Here is a 14,938-nt window from a genome sequence, read left to right on the forward strand (position 1 = left end):
TACGCAACAGAATATGCTGCGCTATATTAGAAACTGTAAATAAATAAATACATACATGCACCATCACTCTCATACATACATATTCATTCATATTATATACACTGTCAGTCTCATACATGCAGCTCTCATACGTACACACATAAATACACTGTTATTCTCATACATACACTTCTGCTCTCATACATACATAAATACATTGCTGGTCTCATACATACATACATACACCGCCACATATACATATATTATATATATATATATATATATATATATATACACACACACACGGCAGATGAGAACCACTTGGCCCATCTAGTCTGCCCCTTTTTTAAAAACATGTTACCTCAAACCATATATTTGATCCTTATATCTTTGCAAGGATATAAATATGCCTATCCCAAGCATGTTTAAATTGTACTACTGTATTTGCCTCTACCACCTCTGATGGGAGGCTATTCCACTTATATACTACTCTTTCTGTGAAGTAATTCTTCCTCAAATTTCCCCTGAATCTTCCTCCCTCTAGTTTCAGTGCATGTCCTCTTGTTCTGCTGCTCCTCTTCCTGTGAAAAATGTCTCCGGGCTTCACTTTGCAAGAAAGGACTCCTTACCGCTGGGCAGCCTGCTGCCATCACCCTGCTTAGAACGCTGCTGCTTCTGACGATGGGGCACTGCTCTGCACTCTTGCTCCTGGCTCAATAGTCCCGCTTATCGGCGGTCCTGCTGTGGGGGGCGGAACCTACTGTTACTACTCATGCCCTCAGCTTTGCAATAAAGGGCTCTTTACCGCTGGCCAGCCTGCACCATCTGCCTGTTTATGGTGCTGGTGCTTCTGCTGATATCATACTTCTCCACAATCCTGTGTCCGGCTCCATAGTCTGATCTGTTCAGTGGTCCAGCATTGCACAGAGGAACCCTTAGTGGGGCGGTTTGTGCACTGGAAAAAATTTGGAGCAGGGTGCAGTGGGGTTGCTCTTGCTTGCAGATATTCAGGCCCCCCGGTATGGCCGGGCCACATAGCAGCCACACCCCCTGCACCCTCTATAGTTACTCCACTATGGGCGGTATTCAATGAGCCAGAATCGCCAAGTTTTATGGCGATTCTGTGTTTTTATCGTGTCTGACGGTGATTTTTGGAGCCCCAAATGCGAATCACCGTATTCAATGAGCTGAAATCGCCGATGACTACCGGTGAATGAAGCAGCAATCGCCAAATGTTATTCTCTCCAAATCGCCGTTTTTGGTCTATAGGATTTTACATGGGGAATCGACGGTAGTTGAGGGGAATCGCCAAAAGTGTATTCAATGAGAAGTTGGCGATTCCTTTTTCTTCTTTCATATCGCCGTTCCTCACCGAGTGTCCCTCGTCATTTTTTTCTGGTGAACTTTTATAGGAACATGTGAAATAATTGGTTTGAAGTGTTCTATTTAACTATGCAAGTCTAATGTATTATTATTTGCTGCCCTTGTGTGATGTCATGGTCGTAGAAGTGCTATACAAATATATATTTAATTTTTTCAGGCATTTTTTTTTTCTCCCACAAAGCACTGTTCTTACCCATGGTGCACCTCACTTACCCATGATTCTCCTCCCCACCTCACTCCTTCGTTTGCCCGTAGAGCAGAATACCCAGCGTTTGCCGTATGCTGTATGGGAAGCGTTTGTACAGGGTAATTTGCTTTTTTCTGGCATTTCTCTGCATTTTTTTAAACAACTGACTACATTAATGCGGCTGTATAGGGAAACGCCGGTATGGCTGAGAATCGCCGTTAGGGCCGGCGATTCTCAGCCACGTTGAATAGGGTTACTTGGCGACTCCCCACGAATCCCCATGCATGGCGATTCACAGCTAAAAACCGGCGATTGGCAGGCGAATGTTAAATCTGGATCACTGTGACCAGCGATTCTGGCTCATTGAATACCGCCCTATGTGTCTGTTCTAAAAGTACTGCCTTCGGCTTCACTGGAAGGACACCGGATGCAAATTAGCAGACACTGCCTGCCTACTGTACTCCTGTGACATGAGAATTTGTGGATAAGTTGGCGTCAGTTTAATGCTTTTTGAGAAAGCTGCCTAGCTGTGCGTGAAATGCATTGAATACAAAGGAGATAGTTGTTGCCAGCAATTAACTGGATTGCTACAAAGCTCATACCAGCTGCTATTAAGCACACCATGTATTACAGCACAGGTTGTAGGTATCAACCACCCTGCCTGCACATTAACTGGAGGTGCCCTGCACAGATGTCATACACCTACAGTACATGGGCCGCACTAGATGCTGCACACAAGCACGGAATTCTGCCCGGTGTGCAGCACACTACCAGTGACATCAGCCTTGAATACTGCTAAAGTTCGGAACGAGATGCACGCTACTATTCTTATTGCTACAGTACATTTTAGGGACGGTTTAGCAACACAGAATACCATCTACATCCAATAAAGGGGCATGCCTCTCGTTTGAGATTCAGGTTTGAACTTGTTTTTTTTCCATCTTACTCATTTGGATTGAGAAATGGGTGGAATAGAAGACTTCCAACTACGCACTTGGTATTGGTGAGCTGTGGAAATTGAGCACCATTAGATTTCATTTGTGTGCCGATCTATAGGTACCCTGGACGCACAATTTCAATTACTATATAGGCACTTTTAAGGCTCTTGTTGATTACCATAATTTCATAGAAAGAACATGAGCATTTCCTGTAAGTAGAAATCCTTTTGTTAAAACTGTATACAGATGTGTCCCCATATGCTATTGCTGCAGTAGCACCATACATTCTGTACCAGCAAGCCAGGCCCTACGCAACTTGCCTTTCAACAAGTGTCTTGATCAGAAATGGATAATAATAAAGTGTCACAAGACTGCACTAATTTGTGTGTGACGGAATCTGAATTTGTAGATGAAGTGCTACAATGCAGTCACAGTAGCTTTTTTCAAGCCATGTTCCCAGCATCATATACAGATTCAGACAGATATAAAATAGTGTCACATAAAATTGATCAGTTTAATATAGTTTTGATCCATCGCATTGGGATTAAGGCGTACATTTATCTAAAAGTTGAAGCTAGAGTTATGAAGATACATCTGAATGCCACCAAGTCTTTCAATAAAATTCTGCACTTACGAATAGTCTGTGTCTGTAAAATAGAGGTCAAGGGATAGTTGAAATACCAGCTCATTCAGAGCCTCTTCAATCTGTAAATATAACAAATTATAATAAGAATATGGCCAGTGTATTCCATAAATATCTAACAAATAAAATAGTATAACTACCTTTTTTTCATCTAGGAGCATCTTAATTTTGAAGTTCATTACATCGTTGAGTGCAATCTCCTCATTCTTGTATAATATTTGAAAACTTTTACTGCAGATAACAGTATCTTGCACTAAAGCTGGAAAGGCTAAGTCATCACCTAAAAAATAATAATAATAAACAAAATATTGTTCTAATTCATTTGCAAGTAAGAAATGTAATTAATAATGTCATTTTGTTTAAAGACACTAAGGTTTTGTTGTTTAACATGCAGTATTATGCTTTGTTATAGTAATGATCCCTTCCTGGTAACTAAACAAGCATGCAAATTGAATAAATTGTCTATTAAGGTATGTAAGAAATGCTTTGATGGAGCAGTTAAGCTGGGATACAAGTGGCCAGGTACTGTAACTGTAGTTGGTGAGGTACAGTTGTGTTCACATACATATTGGCTATTTTTCTCAATAGGTCACAACATGTGAAACACGTAAACATCATATATATATATATATATATATATATATATATATATATATATATATATATATATATATATATATATATATATATATATATATATATATATATATAAAAAAGAAAAAACAAAGTGCCACCACCAGATGTCCAATGACAGCAACTGTGTAATGACAACAACTATGTAGTTGTACAAAAATTAAATACAATGTTAAAAGACAATAAAACATTTTTTTTTTCCCATCTGTGTTGAGTCATGGATTCAATTCAGTCAATATATGGAAAACCCAACGCGTTTCGTCGTTAAAACGACTTCCTCAGGGGCAAATTTCCGTAGATAGCTTAACCAAGAATAATAGTGTAATAATCCTGATGGATTTATTCTGACTCAGTATGCGAGGAGTAAGTCCTTAAAAGGTCTTTAGTCCTGATGCAATGATTGCATATATATTCTAAAATCAATTTCCGGATAGACTTATTTTACAAGGAAAAAGAAGGTCCAGGGGAACTCAGACCAATCAGCTGGTTCCTGCTCAATAAAGATGACAGCAGTCATACATCCTTTGTCATCTTTATTGAGCAGGAACCAGCTGATTGGTCTGAGTTCCCCTGGACCCTCTTTTTCCTTGTAAAATAAGTCTATCCGGAAATTGAATTTAGAATATATATGCAATCATTGCATCAGGACTAAAGACCTTTTAAGGACTTACTCCTCGCATACTGAGTCAGAATAAATCCATCAGGATTATTACACTATTATTCTTGGTTAAGCTATCTACGGAAATTTGCCCCTGAGGAAGTCTTTTTAACGATGAAACGCGTTGGGTTTTCCATATATTGACTGAATTGAATCCATGACTCTACACAGATGAAAAACAAAAAAAAATTATGTTTTAACATTGTATAAAAATTTTGTACAACTACATAGTTGTGGTCATTACACAGTTGCTGTCATTGGACATCTGGTGGTGGTACTTTAAACAAGGGGCGCACTTTGTTTTTTCTTTTTGCTATCTTTCCCTATTCCCCCACTAACAGGGGGGACTTAGAAGGTCGCTGCCCACCCATAATTTCTAGCGCATTGAAGGGGTATTTTCTCTTGTTTATATATATATATATATATATATATATATATATATATATATATATATATATATACACACACACACATATATATACATATATATATACACATACACATATATACATATATATATATATATATATATATATACACACACATACATATATACACACACTATATATATATATATATATATATATATATATATATATATATGCGTGCGTGTGTGTGTGTGTGTGTATACACACACACACACACGCATACAGTACTGTATATGCTTTGTGCATACAATATTATGAAGTGCTTGAGAGAATCTTCCAAATGAAACGTTAAAGCAATGCAGCCTGATGAAGACAGAGAATCCACTTGCCACAGGCTTATGTTACTTTCTGGCTGGGTGCTGGTTTTTGTGTATAACCATCTTTTTTATCTCATGCACAGCTGTGCTATTTCAGATACAGTCCCAATGCTAAAGGCCTCTGGCAGTGTGACATGACTGGAGATGGCTTTTAGTTAACAGAAACAATATTCTGGAGAATTAAGAGTTTATACACAAGAGAAACAAAAGGCATTTCTACCGAGACTTGAGGCCTGACAGCTACATCTCATTAAACCAGAAGCCTACTTACAGTCTTTCATTGATAAACGAACTGTGATATACTTTCCTTATCTTTACTAGCTGACACTGCTGACAGAAGCAATGACACACTGTAACCTCACTAGCTGGCATCATGATTTACTAGTATGCTGCTGATGCAAATCAACAAAGTTTTAACCTTTTATGTTCATCTTTGCTTTGGACAGGTCTTTAGGGGGGTTGGGTACAATATCCCAGGGGTGACCATTCAGAGTTCTGGCAGCGGCATGTTGTCACTAAAAACCTTGGGGGGTATAGTAACCCTAACCCACCCCACCCTCTCACCCTAATGTGTGTGGATCATCTGGTTGACAGTGTCTGCGTGGACCCTAAAAGACTGACACAAAGTCGACATGGAAAAGGTTGAGATGTACAAAAGGTTGACACATGAAAGTTTGCCAATTAGTGTAGTGTGTACCCACGCCATACTTCAGACTATACAATTCCCAATAGTAACGTATATGGATCGTAAAGCATGATAAAGTCCAACAAAACAAAGAAAATGAGAAAACGGTAGGTACCTTTTGCTAGTGTCAGCCTAGTGCATGTCAACATTTTGTCAATGTCAACCATGTGGTGTTGACCTACTGACCGACGACCAGTCATCCAGATACCAGTCGTAACTAGGATAGTGAATATGGTGGGTGATTCAGGTTGGTTTGCATAAGCAAACTCATTCTTTAATGCACAAAACCATGTGCATAGCAGGTTGGGCTAAGAGTTACATTTTGGTGAGTTATTTTATTTCTGTGCAGGGTAAATACTGGCTGCTTTACACTGCCATTTAGATTTCAGTTTGATCCCAACTCACCCAAATGTAACGCTCTGAACACGTTACATCAGCCCCACCCGCAATGCACATGGTTTTGTCCATTAAAAGGAGTTTACTTTGGTAAACCAAATTGAAATCACCCCCATGGTTCCTTGCACACTGTGCAGGCAGTGTGTCTGCATGTACAAAGAGTTGCCAGCTATCTGTATGATTGTAGAGCTGGTCATTGCCTATGGTTATAGTAGGCAGTGTTGGGGTTGATAGCGAGTATCAACTTTCGTGTAGTCCACCTCCACGGGCGTGTGTGAAGTGCATTTCTGTCAGGTTTGCAAAAAAAATCTCATTTTTTTTTTTTTTGTTAAAAAAAAAAATCTGATTGATTTAAGTTTAATTTACTTGATTTTAAAGCAGATTTTTGGGATTAGTATTTTCTTCTTATTATTTTTTTACAAAAACTGATTAATTTTTACACTTTGTTTCAGTATTTCATGATTATTTTTGAAGTGAGAACAGTAACACAATTAACACTGCAATCTAATAAATACACACACTAAACATTTGCATCAAGTAGTAAAATTAGACTCTGAATTTCAAATTTGAACAGAAAAAGCTCTGCAGCATGCAACCAGCTTAGCTGCTTTTTTCATTTCCCAATCTGTTGTGTGATTTGGATTGTAAAAAGTGTACATTGAAAAAAATCCTTTCAATCCCTGCACTTGATGAAACTGCAGTGAACATCTGCTTCAGAAGATTTACTACAGAAGTGTCTAACTGAAGTTGAGCTGTGTAGGACATCCAACTAGCTAGAGGAGATACTTGGGGTGAAGTGTCCACTTCAAACATGTATGGTGCAAATGGTTTCAGGGAAAGTTGATGATGACAGGAATAATTTGATGATGATCAGCTTGAGCAAACTATATAGCAATCTCAAGTTCAGCAGGACTAAGCTTCTTTCCCCATGTACCTAGGATCGAGATTAGCCAACATTTTTAAAGCTCTTGCCTTTGCCATCTCTACAACATTGCTGTTGTGTCCGATCTCTTCAAGATCATCTAAGGCCGGTTTCACACACTCCGGCTCCTGCCGGACGTGAAATCCCGCACAGCCAGGGAGCCGTGCCGCACACAGTACTTTATCATGGAGGGGATGGCCACAGCCCGGCAGCCGTCCCTTCCAGTGGTGGGATCCGGCTGCAGCCGTGCGGCCGGGCCATGGCCGTCCCGTGTGAATGGACACAATAGTGTCCATTCACAACTAATGTGTGCGGCACGGCTCCCTGGCCGTGCGGGATTTCGCCGTCCGGCAGGAGCCAGAGTGTGTGAAACCGGCCTAACAGCTTCTTTCACACTTGTACGAACTTACGGATTGTGCAGTTGTTCATGGTCCAGGGCTACAGCTACAGGTTTCAGTCAAGCCAAATAATCTTCAGCATTCTGCTTAATACCAAAGTTATTATCTTTGTTAATAATGTCTTGTTGGAGAACATTTTTTTTTTTGCGAATGCAGTCCCCCACTACCACAAATTATGCAGTCGAGTTTCCCGCATTTGGGGAAATCGCAAGGGTCAACACACCTGGAGTGCAATGGATGAGCCTCACCCTGGGAGAACCACCTTCATGATCATGGTATCTCCCCTGCCAGGAAAGTATGAGGGATAACATCTTTGTTTTCATCACATACTCTAACAAGGATAGGACAGTTATTCAGAAAGGACTACAAACTGTCTGCCATAGTATTCCAGTGTACGTGGTAGTATAAGCCATTTTTCGCACCTGGTTCTTTGTGTTTAGCTGCTGAAACAAGAACATTTCTGAAGTGCTTAATAATAGCAATTATATGTTCCTTAACTATTTAAATGTTGAGGTCATGTGTAAGAAAATTCATTAAGCGTGACAGTGAAACAAATAAATTTGAAAACCCCATATCGACCTTTTCATGGGTCTACATTTTTTCATTTCGACCTTTTGACCCTGTCAACCTATTGCATTTCGACCATTTGAGGTGAACTCACTGACTGTATTTAGACACTGTCTATCCGATATTCCACACTCCCCTTAACCATCTCCCTCTGGTGCCTAACCCTAACAGGAAGGAGTTGATGGTAACGATGCCGATGCAAGGATCCTGACTTTAAGCTTGCAGGAGAAAAAAAAAGAAAGAAGAAAAAGTATGGACACCCTCTGGCTATTCATGAATTACAAGTCCTAGCAATTTCTGACAATAGTCCCCACTGTCAATCAACAATGCTCACTAAAGACCCTCAGCTGTTGGCAATCTATGATCCAATCAGGCATATCTTTATTGATTCTGAGATTATGATTGTGAGGCCTTAAAAGTATCTCCAGGGCATTAGACAGGAAACAAGTTGTGGGAGGTTCCAATCTGTCAAGTGGTATCAGATGCAGGTCGCTGCCACTGTTATTTCTACGGTCATGTGCTCTTTAGCCTTGATGGCAATAAGTTTTTTGAGTGTCTCAATTGTATGAAATAATGACAAGCAAAAGGTTTAGATCTTCATTCACCAATTGCATTTATGTTTCTATCACGAACACAAAAGGCAGACACTTCACTAGAGGTACCATTTGCCACATATAAAAACCTATTGTCCTTTTTGCGCACCCACAACCAGGAAAAACCTCAGCAACTATGTGATAATCCTGTTTTTCTTCTTGTTCTACCTAACACAAAATCCTGATTAGAACTGAAAATGAAATATACTGGTGCAAATGCTGTTGTGTAAGTGTTGTTACTTATCATACATATTAATATGATTTTCTTGCAAAAGTTTTTATGCAGTTTTTGTATTACTCCATTTCTGTCTTTTAAACTTTTCATTTGGACTCATTTATCTCTATTTTCGTGTACGAAAGACATTAAACCGATGGAAATTCTGACATCATTGCAATTTCGGTTACACCATGGTATTCTTTTGTCTGACATATGCTTCGGGTTCAATAAAAATATTTAGAAAAATAAGAGGTCAGGAAATCTCCAGGGATGAGGGAGACACTGACCAGAAAGAGGTGACATGCCTCTGTTTTGAGAAGAGGCTGCCATTGCCACCCCTCCCTACCACCAAAAGGCTGCACATTGTCAATCTCTTGACATCTGCAGCAATAGTGCATCAGACCCCATGCTGTAAAATGGCAATAGAGGTCCATTGTATAGGCAAAGTACTGGCCATTGGTACTTTCGGTCTGTGCTGTAAATTGCATCTGGATTTCAAACCTATCTGCATAATATATGTGGGTTATATAAACAGATAAAAAAAATCTGTATGTCTAACTTTTACGGTTTGAAGCACATAGAAAAACAATAAAAATAAAACACATTTCAGAACACTTGATGTTTTATTCTTCTCTCCTAGGAAAATTGCAGCTGTGAAGTACAGGAAAATAATCTTAGTAGGGATGTTGGGATGTTGTTAACACAAGTCTGTTAACAGAAGGCTCCAGGCTTACGGAAAGATCAACTTGTACCTAGAAAATGAAGGCACTACGCTGTTCACATCAAAAACAGACAACTGGGCAGCTAGCACTTTAGCATGCACGAGATAAATATTAACATTTGCCAGGTCTGAATTCACTGATCCTATGTTAATGAGCGCAGTTGTTTCAAAGCAATTCTTGGTTCATTTTCCAGCACAACAGTATGATTAATACAAATTTCATTATTTAAAGCTGCTGGAAATCTATGCAAAAAGCATAGCTTCTATGAATTATGCTTCAACAATAAACACACACACACAAAAAAAAAACATATTTACCATTTTAGTGAGTGAATGATCAGTCCAAAAAACAAAGGGAAGCCAGATAAATTGTACCAACATAGGGAAGGAGTGGCCATTTATAAAGACTACACCAGAGCACATACAGTATCTGACTTGGTATAGTTACATGACAAGCAACTAAAGATAGCCATACATCTACAGATTTATTGTCCGATCCGGCTGGTTGGAACAAAAACCTGGTAATATCTGAATAAAAGTTTGTTCGTTTTCCAGCATTTCAAAGCAACTGTCATTTGCTCTCATCCATAACCATGTTTTTGTTCCAACCAGCCGGATCGGACAATAAATCTGTAGATGTATGGCCAGCTTAACTTAAATTTGCAAGAATATAGAAAGGGAATAGGTCACCGGAGTGACCTGGAAGGGCGCCTGGGAAGAGTTGTCTTGCTGGGGCTGTGGTTTCTAAAATTGGAAAGTCAAGCCCAAAAAATACAGTACAAGAAGAAAAGGGGGGTGAAACCGCGCTCGCTAAGAACATGCAACAGGTTTAAGTATATTGATTAAAGATTTATAAAAAAATAAGTATGCTTAAAATAATGAGATAAGTCATATATCTATAAAAATTGAAGGTACCACAAAAGTATAAAATGAGAGCAGGGATATTCACCCACAGTTCAGCCGTATAGTGTCCTGTGTCCGTTCCTATGATGCCTCCGGATTAAAGTCCCATTTATGAATGCCAATGCAGGGAAACTTATTTTAGGAGAAGTGCTGTTCTCCAACCCAGGTTGTTGTGAGGTGCTCTACCTAGTGTGTGTGGAAGTGCTGTCCCTTGATTTCTGGCTGTGGGAATAAATTCTGGAGACTGGTTCGGTCGCAGGGGATGAACAGTGAGGCGTCTGGATATTTGGGTGTCCTTGCTCTCCTCCACCAACGCGTTTTGCTAAATAGCTTTTTCAAGGTGCACCAAGGTTATATAGTGTGGCGAGCGCCGCGAGGGGATGCTGATGACTTCACATATATTCTGCATCCCCTCGCGGGGCTCGCCATGCTTCACGCTCGTCACACTATATAAAATCGACTCCACGCCGACGTGGATAGTGGGGGCATGAAAAGGTCGGAGGACGCGTACCGCCCCAGCTCGTCACACTTTGGGTTGGCGTTGATAGTGGGGTGGCGTTTAACATACTCATTACCCATCAGGGTGGGTATACAATTAAAAAATCGGGTGGGGGGGGGGGGGCATTTAACATGGGAATAAGCCCAAATCGGGCATGATCGCGTCGCATCGCATGCCATTATAATGGCATGCGATACAACGTGATATTAAAATTGTATACTCAGCAAAGGCTCAAATCGGGTCCCATCGCATACCTTAATTAGTGGTATGCGATGCGATGGGCGCCGTGATAATACACAAGTACCGAGGAGAGCATACTGTAAGTAACATAGTAAGCTTTACACAGAATAAAGAGAGGCATACCTGTGACACGTAACAGACTTGCTTCTATTCTGTGAGGAATTCGGGGAGGGATTTTCATAGATGCTCGCAGCTGATAAAATCTGAAACAAGACAAATTTTAATTTTTTTCCAACATCTTTTAAGTGAATGAAAATTTCCATAGATTTTTTACTGATTTTAAATTTATGAACGTTGATCTTAACCGATGCTTCAGGTACGAAAACAGGCATTTAGTAACAGATTAGGGGGCTATTCTAACCTGGCAGATAGTTCAGATCCTCTGAAATATCTGCTGGTTTTGCATAAAATAGATCAAATAAACATTCGACCTGTAAACAAAACAGTAACTTACAGTTGAATACAATAGAGTACAAGTACAGGGTACATAAATATAGCTGATCAGCAGAGGACACTGGAATAAGTATAAGGATGCAACAAAAACTTGGTGCCATCATCGGTGCAGGAAAAGCACATGAGAGAAGAGGGCCCTGCTTGTAAGAGTTTAGATTCTAAAACTGGAGGGACACACATGGGTGACACAGATGGGGTAATTACTACAAACGTTATGTGGCACGATACAAGATGATAAAACAGACATTAATATGCATAAACTACAAAATAACAGAGTATCAATTCACACAGATTTATAATTAGCATCCAATCAGCATGAAGAAGGCCCTACTAATACAAGTTTACAATCTATAGGGGATATGGGTAGACAGGAGAATATAGACTCATGTTAGGAGGAGCTGTGGCAAGTTCAAATTTATAGATGTGTCATCAACAACTCAGTTACACTTAACATAAAATGGTTCCCTTAATACAATATCTGCTGCTACAATAAAATCTTCTGAGTGAGTTAGGGTGTGTGTGTGTGTGTGTGTGTGTGTGTGTGTGTGTGTACCACTACGTATAGTGTCAAAAGCCACCATTCCTTCCTCATAGTTACAATATCACCAATGCTGCTTCGTCGATATGAGATGGCTTTATTTGTCAAGGATGTACTGTAAATAAATATTTTTTAACCGATCATAGGTAAAACTAGAAATAAGAAAGCAATCCTTTTATGTACAAAAGAGTAATGCATTTTTTTGTGGTTAGATCTTTTTCTCAGTTTGGAATCCCCTAAAATGATCCTGCATGCAAATACTGTAGTAGTAGTAGTAGTAGGTTTATTTTTAAGGCGCCACAAAGGACGGTATTCAATTCGGCTGATTCGCCATGTTTTTATGGCTATTTTGTGCTGTAAGGCGAATTTTTGACTAAAATGGTGAATCACCCTATTCAATGACCAGATGGTGAATACATTTCAAGGTTTTTTTTGCCATGATTCACCGAGTAGCAATCGCTATCTTTTTATGGTGAAGTGGAATGTGAACTTTTAAAATAAAGTGTTTTTTTTTTTACATTTGGTGTAAAAAAAAATCAGGAAAATCAGGGCCCTTGATGAAGTCTCTACGACGAAACGCGTTGGGTACAGCCTGCTGACTGACTGCTGATAGCTTTATCTCTCTCCCCCTCCAACCCCTTTTTTATAGCGAATTCCTTTGTAGGCCTTTTTATTATATTTCGCATATTTAACGTAAAAGTGTTTTTCTAATTTTTACCCATTGTTTGCTCTTTTAACTAATACTGTGTACTTGAATAAAAAATCCTTTGTTTTTTACAACTGGATACGTTTTTTATATAGGTATAGGTAGTCGCTATCCTTTATCCAATTTTGCTGCATATATATATATATATATATATATATATATATATATATATATATATATATATATATATATATATATATATATATATATATATATATATATATATATATATATATATATATATATATATATATATATATTTTTTTTTTTTTTTTTTTTTTTACACAGACCAGCCAGCAGGGGGCCGGAGCCGAGTCGCTCATTAGATATTCATATAGTCACTGCACCCGATCATTACATATGCATGATCGGGTGTAGTGAATATACCGGTCCCCTGCTGGCACCCCCGGGGGGCAGCCTGTGCTGCCTGGCACCCGGGGAGCCCACCTCTCCCCCACAAACGTTCTGGGGCAGGCAGGGAGACTTCCATCTCCCTGCCTGCCACCGTCCTCGGGCTCCCTGCGGCATCGCTGCAGGAGTTAAAATTCGCCAGTCAGGGGCAGCGAGCCCCTGACTCGTTGAATACTGGAGCCGGCGAGGCTCCAGAACGCAGCGAGCAGTGGCGAATGTAGAGCAAATCCTAAACAGGATTCGCTGCACGTCGTCAGTATTCTCATTGAATACTGCCCAAAGTGTCCGCAGCGCTGTACATAGCAAACAAAAAACAAATTACAAGGTAACATACAGGGTGTGTTGATAAAATACAGAATAAATAGGGGTATAGCTGGTAGAACTAAGACAATAGAACAATTTAAACATGCATGGTAAGGGTAACATGGTTAAAAAAGGGACAGACTAGATAGGCCATCAAATTTTATGTTTTTAGGTAGATTCTATAAAAAGACAGGTAGAAGCGAATAAATTGCTATGGGCAACTTCTTCACTCTTAATAAATATCCTGGGGATTAGCTGTAAAAGATAAGATTCTTCACGCTCACTCAATGTGATTTCATATCTGTAGAAAGACAACTGTCCCCAGACCAATGATAATTACCATGCACTTAGGCCAATGGTAGCCAACTCCAGTCCTCGAGAGCTACCAACAGTGCACGTTTTCTAGATCACCTAGCTGAGGCACAGGTGTATTCATCACTCGCTGACACATTATAAATGATAAACAGGTAGAGCTAATTACTTCACTTGTGATTCTGTGAGGAGACCTGGAAAACATTAACTGTTGGTAGCTCTCGAGGACTGGAGTTGGCTACCCCTGACTTAGGCATTAGACCCTTACCTTTGACACTTCCGATTATTTAGGTAAACAAAAGATCGCTATTAAAAGGTTCACTACCAGAAATGCATGCTTTCACATCGCAAAATGTGGGGTCGCACCGGGACTTTAAAACGGGTTCAGTCCCGATGCGACCGTGCATTTTGCTCTCTCTGGACCCCTTCAGTGAACCAGCAATATTGCCGATTCACTGACGTCATGCGGGGGCGGTGAGTGCCATCATCGGGTGCGGGGGAGGAGGCAGCGATTGGAGCCGACGCTACTTCAAGCACTGCCTCTGCCATCAGAGTAAACGGGAACCGGGACACTCCACCGATTAACCAGTTCACACAGCACAGCAACCCCATAATGAAACGGTAAGAACCCTGCATTTTAATCAGTTTGTAATCCCGGGTTATGGAACCGGTAAGCCCTTTCAGATCGCACCTATTATCGGTTCGAACCAGCAACAAACAAGAATGATTCCGGTAATTAGGTGCTATCTGAAAGAGGTGGAAGCATGTTGTAAAATGGAAACAGGACAGGTGTGCAAGAAGGAGGTCCGATGAGTAGCCACAATGTCATCCCACTGAAACCACCCTCCAAAACGTCCCACAGCCCTGGCTTTCAATCAAAACAAGGTAAAAAAAAACAGCATAGATAA

General features: G+C 40.0%; 1 protein-coding gene and 1 pseudogene across 6 annotated transcripts in view; both read right to left on the bottom strand.

Moving 5' to 3' along the window:
- Positions 1–14,938, bottom strand: part of FAM135A (family with sequence similarity 135 member A) — a 120,555-nt gene that overhangs the window by 51,077 nt on the left and 54,540 nt on the right. For 5 of the 6 annotated variants that reach the window (XM_083177257.1, XM_083177255.1, XM_083177258.1 and 2 more), the window contains exons 4-6: positions 11,431–11,510; positions 3,271–3,410; positions 3,122–3,192 (exon numbers count right to left, since the gene is read on the bottom strand). In XM_083177257.1, coding sequence (XP_083033383.1) covers positions 3,122–3,192; positions 3,271–3,410; positions 11,431–11,510 — 291 coding nt within the window. Of the gene's footprint in view, positions 1–3,121; positions 3,195–3,270; positions 3,411–11,430; positions 11,511–14,938 lie in introns of those variants that run through there. The other variant, XM_083177259.1, reaches the window with a different exon arrangement.
- Positions 7,693–7,866, bottom strand: LOC146066039 (U1 spliceosomal RNA; annotated as a pseudogene).

This window comes from Crinia signifera, chromosome 3, assembly GCF_055691185.1.
Source record: "Crinia signifera chromosome 3, ASM5569118v1, whole genome shotgun sequence".
Classification (NCBI taxonomy): domain Eukaryota; kingdom Metazoa; phylum Chordata; class Amphibia; order Anura; family Myobatrachidae; genus Crinia; species Crinia signifera.